The sequence below is a fragment of the Rattus norvegicus genome, chromosome 4, assembly GCF_021556685.1.
Source record: "Rattus norvegicus strain SHRSP/BbbUtx chromosome 4, alternate assembly SHRSP_T2T, whole genome shotgun sequence".
NCBI lineage: Eukaryota > Metazoa > Chordata > Mammalia > Rodentia > Muridae > Rattus > Rattus norvegicus.
Genome location: NC_141537.1, coordinates 170,862,879 through 170,887,664, shown reverse-complemented (window position 1 = coordinate 170,887,664; position 24,786 = coordinate 170,862,879). Strand labels below are relative to the sequence as shown.

The 24,786-nt window shown below is 44.7% G+C and overlaps 1 protein-coding gene across 3 annotated transcripts in view; it reads left to right on the top strand.

The window, feature by feature from the left end:
* The window catches only part of Grin2b (glutamate ionotropic receptor NMDA type subunit 2B), a 555,949-nt gene that overhangs the window by 356,058 nt on the left and 175,105 nt on the right, over positions 1-24,786 (top strand). For all 3 annotated transcript variants that reach the window (NM_012574.2, XM_087655881.1, XM_087655882.1), the window contains 1 exon segment: positions 6,241-6,839. In NM_012574.2, the coding sequence (NP_036706.2) occupies positions 6,241-6,839 (599 nt within the window).

Genomic DNA, 24,786 nt, shown 5'->3' with positions numbered 1-24,786 from the left:
AAGGCTTCAATATCAAAAGATATTAAGATAGTAAAAATGTACTCAAGAATGTAAGCTCACAATAGATTCGAGAATTGTGTGCTTACAGCATCTGAGAAAGCAAGATTTTCTTTGTTTATTTACTTACCTGTGTGTGTATGTATGTGAGTGTGTTTGTGTGAGTGTGTGTGTGAGTGTGTGTGTGTTGTATACGTGTGCCAGCAAACAAGTATTTTGTCTACTGAGCCACCTCCCTGGCTAGAGAAGGCAAGATTTTAGCAGAAAGATACATGTGTTAACCCCACAGATACCTGGGAAGCTGGAGAGTTTCAGGTGGAGAGCACAGAGGTGGGGTATGAGGACTTTGGGTGTGATGGACAAGGAGATCCCAAAATCAAGTGGCTTGGCTGTCTCATTTAGTGAATAAGGAAGCCATGAAGGGCTTGGGCAGAAAGCATCATGATTGATCTGTGTTCTAGAAGAATCACCCTGCTTCTTTATGAAGCAGGCTAAAGCAAAAGTGGCTGGGCCATTTAGCAGCTTTTATGGTGATAGGGTGGAGGGGGTCATTTTCAGTTCCTAGGAGACAGTTGACTGCACATTGACCTTGGACTTGGACTGTCAAGGTCACCTCTGCCTTTTGCAAGAGGAGCTTCAGTTGAGCAGTGCTGGAAGGCAGGAATCAGGTTTAGAAAGAAAAAGAGGAAGGGAATTAGAGGAAGTGTGCAAAGATAAGGTGCTCAAAGTTTTCAGCATGGGAGTGTGTTAAAGTGCTGGTTGTACTTTCTGCCACCATGACTGCCTCCAAAGGGGTCTGCTCTCCTCTCCTTAGAATGCAATTTGCATGTAATATTTTAGGCACAGCCTATTTTCATGGTGATGATTTGCACCGTCATCATGGAAATAGGAAATTTAACGATGTCATTAAGGTATTTTCTGTCAACTTTCCACCCATTAAATCAAGTTTCTTTGTAACAATATTGAATACACAGTGCCCCCCACCATGTGCTGTTTAGAGTTTTAGAGATAAATAAAGACATTTGAGGGTAGGGAGAGGAGCCATTCAGGAAAAAACCTGTTTGAGGACCTGGGTTTGAGTACCCACTGTTGTAGAACTCTGGGCATGGCTAAAAGGGACATGGCTGAAGTTAGGTGGATTACTGGAGCAGCTTAGCTGGTCTAGACAATCAGTGAGCCTTGCCATGACCAAGACAACTATATAAAGCAATTAATTGGCAGTTACTTGTGGTTTCAGATGTTTGATCCATTTGCATCATGGCAGGAAGCATGGCGGCATGGGGGCAGACAAGTGGAGCAGTAGCTGAGAGCTGCATTCTGATCCATAGGCAGAGAGAGAATCAGAGAGAGAAGGTGTGGTGAGCAGGCAAGCAGGCAGGCAGATAGAATCTGAGCTTGGCATGGGCTTTTGAAACCTCAAAGCCAACCTCCAGTGACATACTGCTTTCAGCCAGGCCACACCTCCTAATCCTTCTAATCCTTTGAAGTAATCCCACTCCTTGGCTTGGTGACCAAGCATGCAAAGGTATTAGCTTGCTGGGCCATTGTCATTCAAACTACCATGGGAAGGTGACCAGATACCACTGGCCTCTATACATATGAGGAGATAGACTCATGTGCACTATCAAAGGAACAATCCATGATCTAGGTCTTAAAGGGGAGAAGGAAGTTAGATAGAGCACTAGAAAGGAACCCTCTCACTCATATAAGAATGAAGCTCCTGTTTCTTAGGGTGATAGAGAGCTCATTACCTTCTGAGGCTCATTCCATTAAGAAATATAACTACTACCAATGCATTTCCGATGTTCAGCTAACCCCTCTTCACCCTATGTTAAAATATTCCTTTTTTATTGTTACTTATGGGGTGTGTGTGTGTGTGTGTGTGTGTGTGTGTATCTACATGGGTGTGCTTGTTTATACATGGGTATATAAAGTCCAGAGCTCCCCATTTGGAGCTTCCTTTAACACTCTTATATTATGAGAGAGGATTTCTTACTGTACATGACACTTACAGATTAGCAAAATTGACTGTCCAGTGAACTCCGGGGACCTGCCTGTCTCTTATACCACTGAGCTAGGGTTACAGCTAGGTGCAACTCTGCTCAGGATGATTTTTTAAAGCCTGGGTCCTGAAGATCCAAACTCAGGTCCTTCATGCTGGTATGGCAGGCACTTAACCAATTGAGCCATCCTCCCAGCCCCTCTGTTCATACCTTTCAGACACCTCTCTCCATGTTTATGAGAGAGGGTAAGTGGAGTCAGGTTCCATGCAAAGCGAGCTGAGTGTTAAGGCAGGGTGAGCTTGATGAAGGAAGGACCTTGACATCAACATCAAGAAAGGTACAGGAAGGGGAAACTAGTCTGAGCAGAAGGGGAGATACAGGTGATGTGGTTGTAATGGACACTCTACTAACAAGGGAATTCAGAAGCTAGACAGACCCTTCAGAGCTGCCTGAATTTAGAGCAAATGGATCAGGACTTTCTAACACCTTGACAGCCAATCATGCAGGGCTCTGTATCCAAAGAAAAGATATAATCTCACACAAATGGCTTCTTTCATCTGGTGTATCTGCTGGGGGCTGGGTACTGAGATGGCATCTATGGCCAGGAGCACTGTGGTCATCGGGATACTTATTTCTTTAATTCAGAAGTGGATCAGTAGGGGATCTGGAGATCTGGATGATGAAAAATATCTTGTGCTCCTAATTCTTTAGGCAAGTGTTTTCTGAGGCAGGTAATGGGATGAAAAACGTACTTCTTTTTATTTCTTCTTATTAGCAAATAAACATTGCGACATCAATGTAATGAAAGCAAGGCATAAAGGTTGTAGACTGATGGCGTCTAATGTACAATTCTACCTCCCCTGTGCTAATTGCTCATCTCAGTTAAGGCAGCCTTTTATGCAGGGAGACTTTCAAAATGCTCTTAAGGCAAGTACAAGTGCATTCATGCAATAAATTTGGTTGGGAATTTTCACTGGAGGGAGGTGGCTTTTCCAAGGACCCCTGAGTGTCAATATTTTGTAATAGCATTAGAAGATAAAAATGTTCACGGGGGAATCACAGTGAGCTGCAAACAGAATTATGTCTCTGTCCTTCATCTCGATCACCAGTGGGTGATCGTAGCACATACTGGGTGCCTGCAAAGATAGATGTGTGGCCACCAGTACTTTCCACTCCATGCACATGCAAAGATTACGGATTGATTTGGGGCAGAGGCCGTGATTTGCAAAACCTGTCGCCATTTGCAACTTAGAGTTAGCTCAAAGCTTTGTTGGAAAAAAAAGAGCTATTCTATTCCTGACCGCGGTATATCAGACATGAACTAAATAAACAACACTATACTCCTCATTATACAGAAAACCTTTGCCCAAGCCATAACTCTGTCTCTTGATTTCTACTTGGCTTCAGCAAACTTGGTTTGGGGGCAGATTAAATGGCTGTAAAATGCAGACGCATTGAAAGGGAGACCTGGCAATGCTGAATGGGTAGGGTGAGCATGCTGAGGGCTGTATAGAAAAGGGGTTGTATATAATCATGACATTTGAAGGTGTGCCCAAAATGCAGTAAGGGTGTAATATAACCATGTAAAATTTCTTTTATGTAGATTAGTTTTCTTTGCAGAATGACCAGGCAGTGTCTTTATGAGTTCATTTTTAACTGTGGGGGGAGGCATTAGGAGAAGACAAGAAGAAGAGAGGGTCAAGTTGCTGTTTAGCAGGTTTTTTCATTCTTTAAGTTCAATCTCATTAACATTGACCATCTGAGATAGACAACAATGAGTGTTTCCCAAAACTGATTCTTGCTGTGCATTTGAGCCAATTATGGCCTCACCATATGTGGGGCTTCATGTGCATTCAAGAGTCTCCTTGTGATTAAATTCTGTTCACCCATCACAGAACAGGTTTATTTGTTTTATTTGCAATTGAGATTTCCTTCTCCCTAAGTCTTGTACATCTTAAAGTATATTGAAAGCATTTTCACTTTGCGTAACCGTTGGGCTTGTGGAAACTCACCGGATGAGATTTCCCATTTGAGAATCTTCAAGACCATGTTTACAAGAAAATCAAGCAGATATCTCCTTCGAGCAGCATCTATTTGAGATGAGTTGTTCTGTCAATGGGCTTTCTTTCCTATCGTTTTTCCCTTGTGGTTCTCTGCAGGTCCCTGACAAGTGTTGGAATAATTAAGCTTCATTGTCTTGGATACCCACTTGTCCTAGTCATTTTAAGCTGCTATAAAAAATGTCATAAAAGAGACAGCTTATCAACAACACAAGTTTGGTTTTCATAGTTCTGAAGGCTGAGAAGTCCAAGATCGTCGCACTAGCAGATTTGGTGTCTAGCGAAGATTCTCTCTTCGGTTTGTAGAGGTAGCTTCTCTGTGTGTCCACTCAAGGTGGAAGGGTCAAGGCAGCTCTCTGGAGTCTCCTCTAAAAGGACATTAATCCCATGTCTGAGATCTTGGCCTATAAGGCCTACCATCTCTCAAAGGACAACATATCCTACTACCTTCACCCTGAGGTTAGAGAATTTATTAACAGGAAGGAACAACACTTAGTCCACATCACAACCATAGCCTTCAGTGGAAGACTGGCTGCTTTTACCTGAAGAACAATTCTTGTGTCAAAGAGGAAATCCAGGAGCAGGGTCTAGCCAAAGTCTGGAATGGGCACACATCCCGCCATTAATTATTCTAATCTAAAATAATTCCCTTTCTTCTTCCTATCTATTGTTGCTGCTTCATCTTCCCTACATTTTTTAACTTCTGCGGCCTTTTGGGGTCATCTCTGTCTGTATCTTTAAGCCCAGTAGACACAGGCATAGAAAGCAACATGACTCCATTAGCAGGAAGACTCACCCCCAAGTGGGTAGACATTTCTTCTACTCTGGGTAGGCTGGGGTCAATGTGAACAGTCCAAGCATGAGAAGCACACATTACTCTGGCAAAGCTGAGGGAATGGCAGCTCTCACTGCCTCACTAGGGTCTTGATATACAAGTAGGGTATTCCCCAGCCTGTAGTTTTTCGATAGCTGTCATTCAAGAAATACTTGGCTGTTTCTTGGCTATTCATTCCTGGGCTAAGAAATCGCTCTATCATCTTTGCTTAAAGGCCCAATTTCTTGGTCTCTTGTAACTGTATGTTAAAGCCTGGGTTGTTTGGGGGTTGGAGGAGGAAATGTCCCTTGAAGAGACACAATTGTGTTAGCCTAGACTATTTCAAAATGGACAGGGGCTCTCAGATGTGAGGAGCGGACATAGATTAAGAGAAGTGACACCATTACCAGGAACAAATCAGGGGGAAATGGATGGAGAGAGGACAAGGCTGAGAGGGTATTCATTTTGTGGTTTCAGATTCTCGTAGCTATATGGTAGAGCCAAAATACAGGTCTTGACATCTCAAAGCAGCAGGTAAAATGCAGCCTCAAATGAGAGAAATTGAAAATGGCTTCTCCCTCGAAGGGAAAGGGAGAAAAACATGTTCAGAATTATCTGTACATGTGTGGATGTACAGGTGTATGTATGTGTTTGCATGTCTATGTGTGCATATGCATGTATGTGCTTGTGTGCTACACAGATCATCTAAGCATTGTATGGGTTAGAAAGCAAGCCCTCTCCTGTAGGTTGCTCTAAAATCAAGCACAGCCACATAAACAGTCTAGCTACTAGTATTTTAATGTGCGGCTTAGAGGCACAGTTTGAGCCTCTCTCTAAGTTGTATGTCTTATTATCAGAATAACCATTAGAGGATAAGCTAGGTTAAAAGAGGATGTGGGCAAGCCTGGCATGGAGATACAAACCTGTCATTTCTACTATTCAGAAGCCCAAAGCAGGAGGATTCCAAGCACAAAGTCTCCTGAGACTATAGAGTGAGCTCAATTCCATCTTGGGAAGCCTAGTGAGAACCCAGATCATTTTTTAATGGATAGCGAGGTGGGGCGGTGAGTATACAGGCTCAGTGGTAAAGCATAGTGTATGAGACCTTGGCTCCATTCTCCAGGACTATAGGGGCTGTGTTACTAACAGTGCCGCCATGTTATCACTGGTGTCCAGAGGGTATGTTGTCGATGAGTGTACTTAACACCAAAATTCAAAATTCAAAAATATCTTATACTACTGAAAATTTTGAAAATAAAAAATAATCTATGAGAAAAAATGAGCATGAACTTTTATATCTGGTTGATTCATAATACCTGTGGCTATCTGTTTGATTTTTCTATTTCTTCCCTTTTTTCTTGAAAAGGATGAGTCCTCCATGTTCTTCCAGTTTGGCCCGTCTATCGAACAGCAAGCTTCCGTCATGCTCAACATCATGGAAGAATATGACTGGTACATCTTTTCCATCGTCACCACCTACTTCCCTGGCTACCAGGACTTTGTGAACAAGATCCGCAGTACCATCGAGAACAGCTTCGTGGGCTGGGAGCTCGAGGAAGTCCTCCTGCTAGACATGTCTCTGGACGATGGCGACTCTAAGATTCAGAATCAGCTGAAGAAGCTCCAAAGCCCCATCATTCTCCTTTATTGCACGAAGGAGGAAGCCACCTACATTTTTGAAGTAGCTAACTCAGTTGGGCTGACTGGCTACGGCTACACGTGGATTGTGCCGAGTCTGGTGGCCGGGGATACGGACACGGTGCCTTCAGAGTTCCCCACGGGGCTTATCTCTGTGTCTTATGATGAATGGGACTATGGCCTTCCTGCCAGAGTGAGAGATGGAATTGCCATCATCACCACTGCTGCCTCGGACATGCTGTCCGAACACAGTTTCATCCCTGAGCCCAAGAGCAGTTGCTACAACACCCACGAGAAGAGGATCTACCAGTCTAACATGTTGAATAGGTGAGTGCGGAACCGTACTGCATGAGCATGTGGTGGGGATCAGGAGAGAGTCTCAAAGGCCGCCGGGCTTGGAGTTGGACCAAAGGCAGGACCAGGAAAAGGCTGTTCAGGATGGCAGCAGACTCAAGGCTGGCTTTGAAATGGTGCTTGGTCATGGTGGGGGGAACATTTTGTGTTCTTATTCTAATAAATAGGAAATCATTTGGTAGACAAAGTCCTGGGTCCTATCCCCACACTTGATGTGGAGGTATGCATCTGCAATCCAAGCTCACAGTAGGGCAGGAGGATCAGAAGTTCAAAGTTGTCGTCTGCTTGCAACTAGGGCAGCCTGGGGCATGCAAACCCCTATATCCCCCAACTCATGCATATATACACACACACACATGCACATATACAAACACATACACATGTACACACATGTAAACATACACACATATACACATGCATACATACAGGAAAGCAGGTCTCATTTGCTGAGTACCTACTATGTGCTAAATGTTGCTGTAAGAGTTTTCATATTAATCTCTTAATCCCATTAGTCAGGTTCTTAAAATAATCATTTCCATTTTATACTATATGAAAAGAAGTCTTAAAGGCATAGATCATCTACAATCAAACTGTGAGTAGATCATTTGGGACAAAACCCAGGCTTCTATGATCCCTAAGTATTTGATCGCCTCATCCAGTAGACTTTGAAGAAGCAAAAAGAGGAAGTAGAGAAAAGTCTCTATGACTGTATTAACTTATGAAATGTTCTTTCCTTAAAGAAATAGACATGGCCTCCTTACCTTTCTCCTCAGCTGTCTGTCTTCATGAGTCAGGAGATGCACCATTTAGTCCAGTCTGTAGCAAGGCCAAGACTGTTTCAGTACCTCTCCCCCTTTTGCTCTGAGAAAACACTAGAAGGAAACAACTTAAAGGAAGGGAGACATCTTGGCCTGTGGGTTCAGAGTCATCAGTTCCTGACTGACAGGCTCTGTGGCTTCTGACCCATAATGAGGGAGGTGGACACACGGTGGAGAGAATATGGTAGGGAAGGCAGTTTACCTCATAGTATGCACAAACCAGAGAGAAACAGGAAGATACCAGATACATCCTTCAAAATTTTGCCCCCAGTCACTTAATTCAGAACTCACCTTCCAAAGTTCTTACTGCCTCCTAAAATGGTTCCATCTGGGCACCAGGCATTGATCACGTGAGCCCCAGGGGAGGATGCCTCCCATTCAGACTTAACCTGTGCCCCTGACCTCACCTCATTTGAGGCAACCATGACTGGTCTACTCCCTTCTGGAAGTTGATTGACAACACGAGGGGATCTTATCCCACTCCTTTGTGGTTTTTGTGTTTTTGTAAAACTGCTCTGTATGTAGGCTATATAGATTCAAACAAAACAGGACACAAAGAAGAAAATTAAAATGATCTGAATTATACATGGTTCAACTAACCATATATAATTAAGTTTGGAATCACCCTAGATATCTTGCTACACATCTATATCTATGTGGATTTCAATGTATACTTTTGCACAAGTAGAGCTGTGGCCTGCGTTTAATAACTGACTTTCTTTTGTTCAACAGCATGCTTTGAACACATCCATGTAAAGATTTATTCATGAACTATTCAAATAAGACATAAAGAATGTTCTCCAGAAACCCTGCATCTGCAGGTACCTGCCCCCTAGGTCCTGAAATGCTGGAGTGTAGCCTGAGAAAGTTAAAACACCTTTGGTCAAGGTTGACATGAGTTAGCCGTGTTTAATCTCTGGAGGGCAGTTGATCTATAGTCTCTAATCAACGCTTTTAATCTCGAGTTAAAATGGAATGCTTTATTGGCAGTTATTTCTGAACAAATGGCCACTGACTCAATACGTGCATATTCTCTGAGTTTACATCTCTGGCCACACCCTAGCCCCAGGCTCATAACTCATCCCCCCTCCCCTTTTTAGATACTAGGAATTGAACCTAGGGCCCTGTGTGTGTGTTAGTCAAGTGCTATACCACTGAGCTATAGCCTCTGTTCCCCCTCCTCCCCTCCCCCTACACACCTTTTGTATTTTATTTAACCTTGATTCAGGGTCTGACCAAGTTGCCTAGACTGGCTTTGAACTCTCTCTGTGGCCCAGACAGCCCTTGAACTTGTAGTTGTCCATAGCCGTCTCCTTGGTAGCTGTACCACCGGGCCTGGCTCCCGGCTTGTGTTTTAAACCAGGTAAGATATTTTCTTTTGATACCGTGGGCACTGGGAAATCGCGTCTCCATATCTGAACTGTTCCAACCAATTTTCCAAATTCCTGACCACATTTATCCTATTGGAGATGCATCCTATTAGAGGATTAAGGAAATAAAAATTCCTAAGATCTCTTTGGCCCGTTGTGTCCCTAATATCTCACAGCCAGTGCACTGTTCTCCATGTGTTCAAGTCTCAGCATCTCTGGGACCCTCCTCTTTCCCACTACATCCCAGCCCATCCTCTTCCCTCCCATGCTGCAAGCCTCCTAACTGCTCTGCCTGTACCAGGCTCTGCCTCTTTGAAATCCATGCTGCAACCAGAGTGATCTACAACCGAACGTGATTTCATCGCCTGCCTGCTTAATGCTTTCCAGTAGCTTTTTTATTGCTGCTCTAATAAAGAAGAGTCTCCTTAATATGCTTTATAAAGTTTTACACAGCATGGGCTCTGCCTGTCTCTGCAAAACCATCTCATGCCTTTGCTCCCTCCAACACGACCTTCCTGAAGCGCTGAACACACTTTAGTTTGCGTGTGTGTGTGTGTGTGTGTGTGTGTGTGTTTGTGCGTGTGTTTTAAATACACTAGGGTTTCTCTCGCTTGCAACTCCCTTTCTGTCATTGTGTCTCATCATGCACCCCAGGCTGGAACATGTAGTGTAGACCAGGGATGATGATTTAAACTCCTGATCGCCTGCCTCCATGCTAGTATTACAGGTATACACCACAGCATCCAGCTTATGCATGTGTGGTGCTGGCGATCAAGTTCAGGGCTTTAACCACGCTACGCAAGCACACTGCCAACAGAGGTACATCTTTAGCCCTTCCAGCATGCCCTTTGCTACCAGCAAACACAAGCAGATGCTCCTTCGCTTGCCCTGTGCTAGACATTGCTAGGCTTCCGTTTGTCTTGACTGGCACTCTGAAGCTACTTCTAAGCCTTGGACTGACAGTCCCCATTACAGGAGTTCACTAAATCTAATGCTTTCCTAATTAAGGTGCCTTCCAAAAATGCTCTGTGAGAGCGAGCAGCAGCAGCCTTCTGTCCTTCCTGTCTCGGTCTCCCTGTCCTTATCCTAACACAGTGTGTGACAGGACACAGGAAAGGATATGAGGGAGGTCCTTCAGGACTCAGTGCATGTCCACTCCGCAGGGGTGGGGGTCAACCTGCATTGCTGCTCTCTCTGAGGTGGGAAACCTTCCTGTTGAGTCTGTTGCACAGACCCGTGCACTTGTCTGTTATTTTTAGTGTTCCATTCAAATCTGATTCTCGTCAGCCTCCCAAGTATTTGCTGATTAAAACCCAAGCCAAAGTCCAAGGACTATTGAGACCAAAACATCTGTCAAACAGCACAAATCAAGGGAAGGGAACGTTAAGCCCATAAACGCAGTTCAAGCCTGCCTGCTTGCCTGCTTTTCTCTTAAACCTCCCCCCCAGGGTAAGCGGCAACCTTCAGGTATATTATTTCAGGCTTAGCTTATCTTACACCAGAGTGTAAATGTCACCTCTGGAGCCAGGGCCCCTATCCACACATCCTCGAGATCACCATTAGTTTAACCTTTGTTCAGTGTCTCTTGGGTCTGAGAGGCCTTGTGAGGTCCACCTAGGAGGTAGCTCTCCCCCACTCTCCTTCACACTCTTTCCTTATATTTAAGTCAAGATGAGCTCATATCACTCTACAGGACGGATAACTCTGAGCTAGGGGCATGCTACCTGTTTGAGGTCAACTTGGGCTACATAGTGGGTTTCAGATTAGCCTGTACTATAAGAAGACCTTGTCTCAAAAGAACATTTACCCACACCCTCACAAGAATATCAACAGGCTGAGGCACAGATGCCTGTCCCATTGTCTCAGGTGTAGCTGAACCACAGATGCCCATTCCATTGTCTCAGGTGTAGCTGACCAGAAGCAGTGAGGCAGGGGTACAGAGTGTTGACTGTTCACAGTAGTGCAGGCTCCAGGGAGGAGGGAGAACAGAGCTGGCAGGGTTCCCCATCACTGGATGTCTACAGTGTGTTGCTCAGTGGTAGCTTCTGCATGTTCTTCACTGCTTCTCTACCTGGTGGATGTGCTCTCTCACCTCAGTTCCTGATATCCCTCCCCCTCAGTGTCTACTTGACACCAATTCCTGGGCTCTGCTCCTCCGTCTCATTCCCACCTTTCCTCCTCTCCATCTTCTGCCCTTCCCCTTCTCCTGTCAAGCACTGTTTTGGGTCCTTTTTTGGCTCCAATCTGCAGCCTCTGCTGGGGATATTTTAGTAGGTTATTTTAAGCAAGCTCAGAAAGGCTTGGGTTAACTAGCTGGGACTTCTAAAGTGGTCTCCCCAGGCCTGGGGTACTGTCACCAGGCATGGACTTCTGGAGACCTCCCTGGGATTCAATTAGGCACTCTTTGTCTAGGCGATTCTCACTCTCTGAAATAAGACTCGCCCCCTCACCAGAGCTCTGGTCTCCCAGGGTCACTCTTTTAAATAACAACCGGGGCAGCTGCATTATTTAGGCACAGCGGGGCATCTCTGCAAATAAAATAGCTGCAGAGGACTGGCTGGTTTCTGAGGAAGAAGGTCCCTTTGGCAGGCTGTCCCTTTCCTCAATCACAGCCCAGAAAGGTAGGCTCCTCTGGAGAATTCCAAGAGTGGCCCAGACACCAGAGGACATTAGGAATAGGAACGGGAAGGGGGCTTCTCTTACCCCCAAGTTCTGTCCTCTCAGAAACATTAAGAGGAGATTGAGCTCTTATGTCCACTGGATCATGGCTTTCTTCTCACATGTGCCAAGTTCCTCTAGCATGACTCCAGGAACCAGAATATGAGATTATATGAAGAACCAAGGAGGTGGCTCGTCCAGTAAAGTGCAAATTTGCATCCTTACCCTGCATGAGGAAGACCAGATATGGTGATGTCTGCCTATAATCTTAACTCTGGAAAGGCAGAGACTAGAGAACCATCATGGCTTATGGGCCAATCAATCATGTCAAATCACTGAGCCCAGATCCAGTAAGAGACCCTATCAAAAAAAAAAGTACTTAGTGAGTGACTGAGTGAGGAAGACACTAATGTTGATCTCTGGGCTCTACACATGCGTATAAATATGTTCATACATGCCTGTACATACAAGCACATATGCATGCACATGTACACACACACACACATACACACACCACATCATACACACAGGGGAGGGGGTTAGAGGAGGATTGATGGACTTGAATCTCAAAGACAGATATGTACTTATGATTCACTAGTTTAGCAACCCAAGGATGTTTTAAAAAATGACCCTCAGAGAGGACCCTTGCATAATTTCAGATCATTATCATATAAATGGTATGTATTTCAAGTCTCATTTTAAACCTTGAAGCTTCACTAGCAGGAAATCTGGTGATTTTTTCTGGGGAGGCTCTGGGTTGGTTAGAGAGCTTCAGTATTCTCTCTCTCTCTCTCTCTCTCTCTCTCTCTCCCTCCCTCCCTCCCTCCCTCCCTCCCTCCCTGTCTCCCTATTCTCTCCATCCATCTACCATCTACCTGCCTAACGACACATACAGACTAAGTAAATGCAGTGGTTCGTGTCTTTACTTCCAGAAGTCAGGAAGGTGAAAGATTGCTGTGGACAACCGAGTCTGTCTAGTGAGACCCTGTCTCAAAAATCACAAGTGACACAAACAAGGGAACAAAACAGAGCCCAGTGAACGCTGACCTCTGGATAAATAAGGGATGTAAGGTTTGCTGTAAGTCCATCTCACATGCAGCACATCTACATCTACAGAAATAATATTTGTCATTCACATGAAATTCAAGTTTAACGAGGCTCCGGTCCTTTTACTTGCTAATCTGAGCACTCTAATTTGTACATTAATAAGAACTAATTTACTTTGGAACCGTGTCACATCCATTTACGCCTTATTAGTAAATGCAGTACAATGTCCTGCCACAGAGCAGGGCATGCTGAGAGGGATTTATTCCAACTGGGAACTTCATTTGATGGAAAGAGCTGGAGAATTTCTTGTGGCTCAGGAAGGGTCCTCTACAGAGAAACATCTACAAACCTTTTGATACCAGACCTTCTGAAATATTTCGTAGAAAGCGACTAGCTCCATTGTCAGCTAGGGAGATGATTGTAAGGTACTAGTAGCCACAGGTCTACATTTCTTCCCTTACCCGTCCTAGGGAGAGTTCATGGCTATTTTCCTTTTCAAGGTGCAGGCTAATACTCTGTTGTGTCCTTTCTGTCACTAGAGTGATGTCACACCTGCCATGTACTTCTGAGTTCTTTTAAAATCCCAAGAACCTGGTGCTTCTGCTCTCTCCTCTCAGCAGCGGATGGATCTTGGAGGAAGAGCAGATGCTACTTGAGAGAGATGGATCTTAATATAGCCGTCCTCTTATGAATCTTGCCTATCGGTCGCCCATCCCCCTGCCCCAGTGTCTTCAGTGTTCCTATTCCATGCTGGTTTTGCACTCTCCCTACATTCTTCCTTCTCAGTGAATGACCCCATCTCAAAAAGATCGGACTCTTCCCAGCATGGCCATGGAGGAATGGGGAATAGAGATACGAAGAAAGGTGCATTGTTAGGGCCTTATTAACTAAGCCGCAATGAACATAATCTTCCTGCAACCTTGAGGCCATTGCCTGGGCTTTGGAAGCACTGTGTCAGCTGGCTGCTCTCATGGGATGCCCACTTGACTCTCTTGGCCTGGAAAATGCTGGGAGCTTAAGAAATAAACAAAGAACTAAAGCCATTAGATTTACATAGTATGAACACGAGCTGATTGGTCATTTCCATCTGAGTTGCTATTAAATGTTCACAGTAGGCAGGTTTGCAGTAAGGCAAACATATGTATTCAGTTTCTATACCTAATCCAATCCACTTGTTAACCAGGTGAAAGCTATGTGAACGGGTAGCTCTGAGTGGAGGAGCTGCTGTAGTGGTCCTTACCTTGTCAGACAAAGCCACTACAGATCTAAAGAAAGTCCTTTCACATAAACTGTTTTGGAAAGCAAAAGGCACCTGTGTATACTGGAAGAGAGATTCTATCCCTTATTTATCCAGAGGTCAGCGTTCACTGGGCTCTGTTTTGTTCCCTTGTTTGTGTCACTTGTGATTTTTGAGACAGGGTGTCACTAGACAGACTCGGTTGTCCACAGCAATCTTTCACCTTCCTGACTTCTGGAAGTAAAGACATGAACCACTGCACTTATTTAGTCTGTATGTGTCGTTAGGCAGGTAGATGGTAGATGGATGGAGAGAATAGGGAGAGAGGGAGGGAGGGAGGGAGGGAGGGAGGGAGAGAGAGAGAGAGAGAGAGAGAGAGAGAGAGAACGAGAACTGAAGTGGCTTTTAGAGGGCATGTAAACTGAAGGACCTACTAACTATACTAAAGGACATATTCAATGCTTATATTGCAAGCATAACAAAGCAGATATGAAGAATAATCAGATGTGAGGATTTTTTAAATTATTGTTTCCTCTAGTCTACTTTCCCTAATATTATATAGACAAATTATTACTCTGGTCAACTGATTTTTTTTATTAATTAATTAAATTAATTATGTGATTTCACGTGTGTCTCTATGTGGGTATATGCGTGAGTGTAGGTGCCCACGGGAGCCAGAAGAGGGCGTCAGATCCTTTGGAGCTGGAGTTCCAGGAGGCTGTGAGCCTGCAGACATGGATGCTAGGAACCAAGCTCCAGTCCTGTGAAGTAGAAAGAAGCGCTCTTAAGCACTAAGTAGTCTCTCCAACCCCAACTGATGGGGTTTTTCCTCATAGGTATTCACCAATGCTCAATGTTGAGACACTTACATAATTATTTATTTGATAATTATTTTATTCCGTGTCTGATTTGCAAGATTCAAAATTTAACCATGGCATAGGTGAAACTTTTTCTCTTCCTTCTCCACTTCTTGCCTTCCTTCTGTCTTTTCTGGTTCTCTAAAAAGTGACACATAAGAGGATCAGAGTGAAGAGGAAGGTAAGACAAGCGTTACTGAAGCAAGGACATTGCAAGCCTGTAGGGAGATATAGTGGCACCCTGCCTATGGGAGGGAATAGAATCCCCTTAGAGGGGAAAAACCAGAACCAGAGAAGCATTAAGTTGATCTCATGTGGCAGAAGAGATTCCCTTTCTGAAAGCAAGGTTTGGAACCAGTGATATGGGTTAAGACGGAAGGTATCCTAGTCACATTAAATACAGTAGTCACTGGCCAGGCAATAGGCCAAATTACCTTATCCAACTTTTGAAAAAGTTTGGACACAAATGTTCTCAAGAGACATCCACTGATCACCATGTTTAAAGGTGTAACCTCTCCTTCTCACTCTTCCAACTGCCCCCTGTCCCTGTGTACTGCTCTATTTCCCTCTATGACACCCAACAGACAACCTAACTACAGTTTGTCTTTAAAGAGTTTCCTAACTTTCTCTTTCCAGTCCATTTCAGTCTCCGAATGTTTTGTCTTAAATTAATGCTCATGCCTAGAATAGATGATAAGCGGGTAGTCGGTGAATGCACATTAGGTTAGAATGAACAAAGATAGGAAGCATCATTTGGAGAGAGAGGGGGAAAGGGAAAGAGAGAAGGAAAGAGAAAGGCGGAGGGGAAGGGAAGAGGGAGAGCCTGAGGGGTGGGGGGAGGAGAGGGGAAGCACAAATAGCAAAACAGCTGGCCTCGAACTTACTGTGTAGAACAGACTGCCCTCAAACTCACAATGATCCACCTGCCTCTGCCTCCTGAGTGCCGAGATTTTTAACCATCATGTATTTTTAAGAAACCTGCATCCCAGGGACCTTAGCTGCATCTCTGGGTGTGAACCTGTGGCACAGCCACTCTTGTGTGGTACAGAATGAAGCTTTGGGGAAAGGCCCGCCTCCTTTGCCTGGCTGGCGCTCATCTGACCCAACCTCTCTCCACTCTTGTCTTCTTAGGGGATGATGCAAAGAGGGGTCTTGTGAATTTGAGACTAGATTGGCAGAGGTTACTTATCTGTTAGGGACTGGCAGGCTCGGAACCCAGGGGTCCTGATGGCTGGAGCGGTGGTTACCAGGGAGCCCAGGGTTGGCTGTCAACTTTTGCCCTGACCTGACTGCGCCCCTTCAACACTGGCTGTTCCTTCACTTCTTAACCCAGACTAGGGCACCAATTCCCATTTAAGGAGAACTGAGCCTGGCATTATTTAGAGATTGAGTGGGAGCTGTTTTTCTGTCTGCTTTCTCTTCCCTCCAGAAGACAAAGGATGGGGGTTTCCAGGAAGCTAGAAGACTGTCATCTATGGTTATACACATGAGCTATAAACTGGAGTAAGGGCTGGACCCCAGCTGGCCACGGTTAGCTGGGCAAACATTGGTATCTTGAGAGCGGTGATAAGCATTTGGCCTTTGCAGCCATATGAGATCTCGTGTTTTGAATAAATAGTGGTTTTGGACTTCCTCTCTGATGGTGCAGACAGGGGTAGTCATATCCTAGGGGCAGTTCACTAGTAACTGAGGTACCCCAATATGGATGTAGAAAAAGTGAACATTCGGGATGGCTGCTAAGGTGTCTGAAGTGGCACCATAGATAGTCCTTGGGTAGAAACCAAGGAAGGAAGAGGTTGGAGGTACCAGCTACACACAAGAAACCTTTCTTGTGCTTTCAAGTTTTCCCCAGTGGCACGCTATCTTATGCTATAGTGTCTAGAGAGGTGAGCATGCCCAGACTGGCACCCATCCCCAAGCTGGGCAGGCTGGTCACACATGAAGGAACTGCTGCTGACAGATTAGAGCTCCCTGCTGCTGAAGTCTGTTCCCTCTTACTCAGCTGCCAGTAGCAGAAGCCGGCTCGGGGCTGCCCGTAGCTCTCTCACTGCTCCGGCTGCATTTCCTCATTCATCATGGCTTCATGGCCACCCTCTCTCTTCCTTTGTCTTCTCCCATCTTTTTTTCTTTCCTGGATGGTGTTTGGTTCGTTGATCTCTTACTACCCTTCTCTCTTCAGCTTGTTTCCACTGAAGAGCTTTGAAGGGTTTCTATATTCCTGAGTGACCCATGTGCAGTTCTTGTATGCACATACCTGGAGTCATTTAATGAATATTGCATATGAGTGCCTGTGTGTGTGTGTGTGTGTGTGTGTGTGTGTGTGTGTGTGTGTGTGTTCAATAAAGTTGAGCATCATCAAGAGAGGTGGATAAAATAGGTAAAATTGTTTGCCCAGTTCTTCCTATTGCTAAGACTGTTTCGACTCTGGGATGAACTGGAGGAACCCTTTAAGATATAATTCACTCTCACACCAATCAATCTTAACAGGGTAGCTTCTTCGTGATTTCTAGTTGTTAAGTCTTGATGGGGAAACCAATCCTTTTATGTTTGGTCAAAAAAGAAGAGACTTGGGCTAAGGCTATACAGTTCAGTCATAGAGTATTTGCCTAGCACACACAGGATCTGAGTTCAGTCCCATTAGAAGAAAAAACTGGAAGAAAGGAGGCTTGGCAGTCAAATGGCTTTATCCATTTCCAATGAGGCATAGATGTCTTATCTTACTTAAGTCACGTTTTTCCTGGATAAAACAACAAAATGGCCACAGAAGTCATGCTGTGCCAGTAAAATGTTCATTCTGACTGTAGTGGACATCTTTATGATCCCCAGAAAGAGATTACAAGTAGACGGTCTATGAGGTTGTAAGGCCAAAGACTGTAAGTTGTTCATGGCCTAAGAATCATGAGAAGAAAAGTGAGCATTTTCATGCAAACAATCGCCTTGTGTATAACCTCATTTAACCCTGGCAACAAGCCTGCTCAGGCCTTGCACTTATCAGTGCATACAGCCCATGGCCATCAACAGGGAGAACCCAGGTACTTCCTTTTCCTCTACCCAGGGACAGGTCCAGGCACTCCCAACACAATTCTCTTTCTGTTTCTCTCAGGTTATTAGAATGTACCTAATTATTACATAGACTTGAATAGTGGCACTCATTCCTGTTTATTATTGCCTATGTAGAGAAAGAAAATTAGTTCTCTCTCTCTCTCTCTCTCTCTCTCTCTCTCTCTCTCTGTGTGTGTGTGTGTGTGTGTGTGTGTGTGTGTGTGTGCGCGCATTTGTATTGTAGATGAGTTGCAGTAGACCATTAGTGAAAATACTGACAATACTGAGTCCACAGGCTACCCAGGACCATCACCTGCCTCACTCTGATGACACATCTCACATGTCTTCACACATAGACCTGGTTCGTTATTTGATGGCAATAGGTCACATAGTCAGCAACCTCTTCTGTTGCATAGCCAGTGAGGAAAGAAAGCAAGCACTCTGAACTAACATCACTGACATCAAATTTATATGGATTGTTTTAACTTAGAGCCAACCTAGGCAAATTTTCTGTGTTTCTGAGTTTTTGAACAGGATCCATAACCTAATTTTGACAAAATAGTGACCACATTCAAGAATCTGTCCAGAGCTGCATGGTAGCTATGTGACTCCCTAGACCCAGTTCCTGCTACTTCCTTTCTGGGTGTGGCCTACATCACTCTGCCCAAGATGGCTTCCAAAATTTGAAACTCAAGCAATAAAGTTAATATGAGAAAGAAGACAAGTTCTTCTCTTTTTAGGGGATTCCTTAAATTCACCACACTTTAAAACTTATACTTTGTTGGCCAGAAATCATTCTGCACTATGCAATGACAGTTGAATAGTTCAACTTCTAATCTGGACATCAACATACCCAGCTTCAAAATATTCAAGTTCCGTGATCCTGAGAACATCAACAATAGTTTGGGTAGACAATGGATAGTCTCTGCTTGCTTCTGTAACTCCCTAGAACACAGCAGCTTAGGAATAACACAAACAGTGCTAGCAATCAGGTAGGCCAGCTGACAGCATTAATAAAGGACTATTGAAATGGGACAGCATCAGGGAAACCCAGCCAAAGACCTTGAGAAGCACCGCAGGAAGACTATTTGGGGGAAAGCTCAAACACTGCCCAGGAGTCTAAATGCTCTCCATGAAGCAAAACAGCATAGTGACTGTGAAGTCATCAATGGAAACTTAAATTATATTGATTATCCTTAGTTTCAGGAGCCCAAGAGCTTTATCTTACCTTTATAAAATTTCCATTAAAAAAACTTCCTATAATCAGGAACAACAAAAAAGGACGTTTGGGACTTAAAAACACTAAGCTTTGGCAATTTAGTAAACTTATTTTTTTTTAAAGAGTTATTGAATGACTATTATGTTCCAAATGTTCTGAGTAGCATCATTTAATCTGAAGAATATATCCCAGAGCATTACTGCCTCCATGTTTTTCAGGTTAAAAAAAGGAGGTCGGGCAGAGTGGGCCACATTTACATTTGACTTGCAGATGGGTTCCCATTTCCAACTCACACTGTACAAATCTCAGAGCCAGTGGGTCCCCGGTTGTCAACCCACCTTGGACTAATGCTCAATCAAATATAAAGGGCTTTAATTCAGATGAGCATAGCATTAACTCACAGGACAGAGTGGCTCAGAATCAAAAATTTCTTCCTAAGGCTGGGCAGGTGGTTTGGTGTGTACTTGCAGTATGGAGTTCAAATCCCAAGAACCCATGCAATGCTGGGAGTGGCAGGGTGTGTCTGTCATTCCAGCACTCCTTTGTTGGGATGAAAGGTGAGCACAGGAGAACCCCTGGAAAGTTCCAGGCCAGCTAGCCTGACATATGCAGCAGGGAACAAAAGACTATGCCTCATACAAGGTGGTGAGACCCGACAACCAAGGTTATTCTTTAATTTCTGCATGTATGTGCCACACTCAGTAAATGAACACACACCGCCATACATGCACATACATACACTCACACAAATGGACACACACTCACAAATGAACACACACAATTACATACACTCACACAAATGAACACACACACTCACAAATGAAGACACTCACACAATTACAAACACTCACACAAATGGACACACACACTCACAAATGAACACACTCACACACTTACATATGCACACAAATGAACACACCCGAGTGCACACACTTACAAATGAATATGCATGCATACATACACAAATAAAGACACACTACACACATACATGCATGCTATTCTCTCTTCGACCATGACAGACCCAGAGTGGGCCTGGGGACGACATCTAGTACATGTGCATTAAAGATGTCTACATTGATCCCAGGGAATGCCACCTTGTCATCAGGTCCACCTTGCTTTGATGCTGTGGGTACCTTTCTTTTCACACAAGGGGGTATCTTTCTTACTCTGTCCCTGTGTGTTCCCACGTTCTTTATCTCATACGTGGGAAACCACACCCAATCACTGCATGCCTGAGACTCTTTCGATGAAAGAGTGCTGCCTGTGCCCTAGACTCTACCTGCCCTTGGGGATGGAGGTGAGGTGGCCTGGAGTCGATGACACAGATTCTGTTGAGAATTGCAGCAGCAAGCCCGTCTGAACACGGCTGCAAGCCCCTTTAATACCTTCCATCCTAAGGGCCATTGGTCTTAAGAAAGCATCTCTTCTAAACAACAGCTCCCGATTGGCTGGCGTTGTCTATGTCAACAATCCTTGGTCTCTCAGACCGGCTTCAATTAGGTCCTCCTACAAGAAATGCTTTTATGGCTATGAAGCCCCTGGAGTTTAAGTAGAGGTGGCCACAGCAGTTCCTCACACAAAAGAGGAGGCAAACATTCTGTTCTAGAGTCTGTTGGTGCTCACACAGGTCAGGGGAACATTGAAAACATTGTCGTGGACATGTGTTAAGACAAAGCAAGACCTTGACCTCTGTCTTGATTTACAGATGTCCTCCAGGGCCAGCATTCATTTTTGACAGGTTAGATAAGTTTGGATTTGTTCAAGGCATAGATACTGCCAGAGACCAGACTGGAAGAAAACAGAGGTGGGGGAATACTGCTGGGGAAGAAACAGGGCTGAACTGGCCACAGTTTTCTGCATTTCACGAAATGACGTTTATGCTTGGTTTACTTGATAACATATGCAGTAGGTGTCTGCACTGCCTTCTCTATACCAAGACTTGTCCTAGGTTCTGGAAGATGCAAATGCTACCCAGCACCCAATTTGATTGGTCTCAGGAGGAGTGGGGTGTCCGCAAAAAGATTCCTTTAATTTGCAGCCTTAGACTTGGTCTTTTGGCACTGCAAAGTGAATCACCCAAGAGGCTGGCAAAGAACTCGGAAGGAACAAAGATCAGCATTCGAGAGGATGCTGGCTGGAGCTATCGGGAATTTTCTGGTGCTTCTTTAGGACCTAACAGATCTTTTGTGATTGAGTCCGGGGTAGTGAAGTTAAGGAGAAAACCCATTCTTCCATCCCAAGTTCCAATTTAATTTGTTGACCTCCTGGTCACAGATTATTCACCCCTGAAAACTCAAATATGCATGGGAAGATATTTCTCTGAGATGCACCCCCAATCCCTCCCCCCACGCACATACACGCACACTTGGTGTGCTCACTCACCCACAAGTTTAAAAATAGGAGCCGTGGGGTTGCCATGACTCCCAGTGCTACTCAGTGCCTCTTCCCTCAGATGTGAGTTCCCTTCCGAGCATATTTAAGCAAGAATCTGGCTCAGAGCGGCCTCTAGCGGCAGGCACAATCCTTAGGGAAGCGCTTCCTTCCCCAGTTCAGCCCGATCCCCAAACTAACTCACAAGGGGCAGGGATGTTCTGAGCCATTCTCCAGGGAATCAGCTTTGAGCAGATCTGTCCTCATAGCTGCGGTAACGGGCTGATGCCTGCTGTATGCTACCAAGTGGGAAGGGGGGACTGGCGAGAGCTTTGCAGGTCACATTTGTAGTGTAGGGTAGCAATGGGTGCTGGTGGTCAAGGGAGTGGTGGCATTACTGTACACTTAGTAAGGGAGAGTTGCTGGGATCGGCAGCAGCTAGTGTACTTTTTCAGAGAGAGGAGTCTTTCAAAATGTTAGCACCTGGTAATGAGTCAACAGCCTCGGGGAAGTGTTGACGGGCTGGCTTCCTTGCCTGCTGTCTTTGCTGTTTTCCCCTCCTGTTTTTTTTGAATCCTCTGTGCTTCTTGTTGCCAATTACATGGAAGTCCTTGGAGGGCTGACTAGACTCTACAGAACCAGGGTCTGACCTAGCGCCAATCCTAACTCAGAAGGACTGGAAAGGGGTCAGGGCTCGGAGGTCGATTCTAGATAGCAGGCAGGGTCTTAGAACCACCCTGTTGTCACTTGTGTGGCTCAGATGTGCGGAACAGGGTAGAATGACATTTCCATAGATTTACATAGAAACCTGGTGTTCATGAAAGAATCCTTTTCTTTGCTTCCCTCCAGAAGATCAGTGTAAAGACTGTAATTGTTGCTGCTGTTGGGAACCTCAACTTAAAGGGTACAAGGTGTGAAACTTTCTCTCACAAGAGGTAATCCCTGATTCTCTCCTGCATTCCAGTCCTTCAGCTGACATTTGTGGGGCTATTTTATGCAGAGAGTTGAGTTTCTATCAGCACGGTCAGCAGCACATGCATCAGAACAAGTTGGCTTTAAGGGGTCTTCAGTTCAACCTGTATGCAGACAAAAGACACGGGGTTTCAAAGTCTCCAGTATGATGTATGTCCTGGCCCTGATGAGAAATTGATGCATTGCTAAATTTTCGAGCACACAAGGGACTTTGAAATGAAAGTTTTTGGCGCTGTAAAATGATATTTGTTGCATTACCACACTGTTATTATATTTAATGGAATTGCAGAGGGAAATGCAGGAAAGGGAAAATAGCATTGAGAATGAGGAGCAATGGTTAAGGACCACAGCGAGGAAAGTGAGAGGTCCTCCACCTACCTCTCCCCGCTGCCTTCTCCTTCTGAGACTTACTTTCACTGGTCCCAACCCCATGACTGCAGGGGCTGGTAGGTACTTTTATAACGTGTGGCATTTACATTTTTTTTTTGTGGTGCTGACTGGGTTCGGTCTTGGCATGGTTCTATGAGCCATCGAGGCCAAAGCACAGCTCTGTAATTGTATTAAGAAACACAATTAAGGAATATTGCATTTGCAGAACAGACAGATGCTGACCATCTGATTAAAGACTTGGGGAGATGTTATGTTTTGCCAAAGAAATAGGAAGACAAAGAAAAAAAGTGCTGCATTGTTCTTGTTAGTTCTCCATGGTGTACGAGAGAACCGTGACTGAGCCTCCAGGCACACTTACCGCAGAGGCATCATTAGGTGGCCATTGCCATTGGTTTAACCAGACTTCCACGGACCCAGTCATCTCCCTCACAGGCAGAAGTTCTGCATCTGATCCTTAAGTTCTTTGGCTTTCTGGAATGAGTAGGAGGGGTGGGAATCTAGGGTTGTTGTTCCCCCTCCGAATCCAGATTCCGACAGAGTGGTCATGTGAGCATTCCTACATCCCTTCACCAGTAACGTAACACAAGAAAGGAAGTGATCACCACTCGTAAAGAGCATTTATTAATTGCTTTACAGGGCTTGCTCTCCTTTTGAAACCAGCCAGGCATTTCTTGTGTAGCATATTCTAATATTCAGCTGGCTTCTTGAGGTTTGACAGAAAAAATATCTTACACAGGCAGACAGTCGAATTCTTATTTTACACACTCTGCAAGGCTCTGCAAGCAGGATTATGTATTTAGCAGTTTTGCTTATAAGCATTTCTGGATATTACACACACACACACACACACACACACACACACACACACAAGTCCTTCATTGGAAGTTACAGATGGTTGAAAGACAGATAGCAAGTACACTACTCTCTCAGACCAGTGTAGACTCATGGATTTTAGTAGCTTAGAGCCCATGACCATTCTTAAATGTCCCTAGCTTGTCACACTCCCCTTCCCTGGCTGATGCTCTTGTCCTCCTGCCTGTTGTATTCTGAGCCTCATGCTATGCTGGTCACTTGGTACTCTGGTATTGTATGAACCACGCAGGCAGTAGAAAAGACATGCTAGTTAACCTGCCTAGGCTGTCTCACAATTGCCCCTCCCACATCTATGCTTACATGTTCAGTCAAAGGGGGTAAGTCAGAAATGCCAGGGGAATTGCCCCGGGGGAATGCCTGGACCAGTGGATTTGAGTATCAATAGAGTACTTGCCTGGCATCACTTTTCTCCCTATGGTTGGGCCAGGATAGCTCTGGGTTTCAGTGCTGGGAGGACTGGGGAATGTTCTTTTTTGCTACTGCAAAGGTAAAATTTGAAAGTCTAAAACGACAGAAAGCACAGCATTAAGTCAACCTCCCAGATCTTTTGGGTCTTGTGTAAAGGTCAAACTTGCTAAGTCTGATGGTCTGTCAGACCCGGAAGTGACACATGCTTTAGACCAACGTTATTTATTTCCAGATTTTTTTTTTTAAGATCCATGTGCCTTCAATTCCTTCTGAGCCCCGAGAAGGGAGCCAGCTGAAGCAGCTGTCGAAATCAGACATTCTGGTTATTAGTAGGCAACTGGGAATGTGTGTATAAAAAAGAAAAGAATTTGACAGGAGACATAAAGGAACAGGATTTCACTGATGGGAAAGGCATAGCAGATGTGAGCAAGGTCAAGGCATGGTCTTCAATGCCCAGGTAAAGAGCGTCTGATGGCAGGGGCCCAGAACATCCAGATTGCAAGAGCCACAGATCCGCTTGCACGGGGACCCGCCTCATAGCAGGAGAATGTAAGCTTTCACCTGGCAGCTCTGTGCCGTACGAGAGAGAAAACCTTGCTCCTGGAAGTTTACTTCAACTATTCTGCAAGTGTCATGTGTTCACAATTGCCTCAAATACG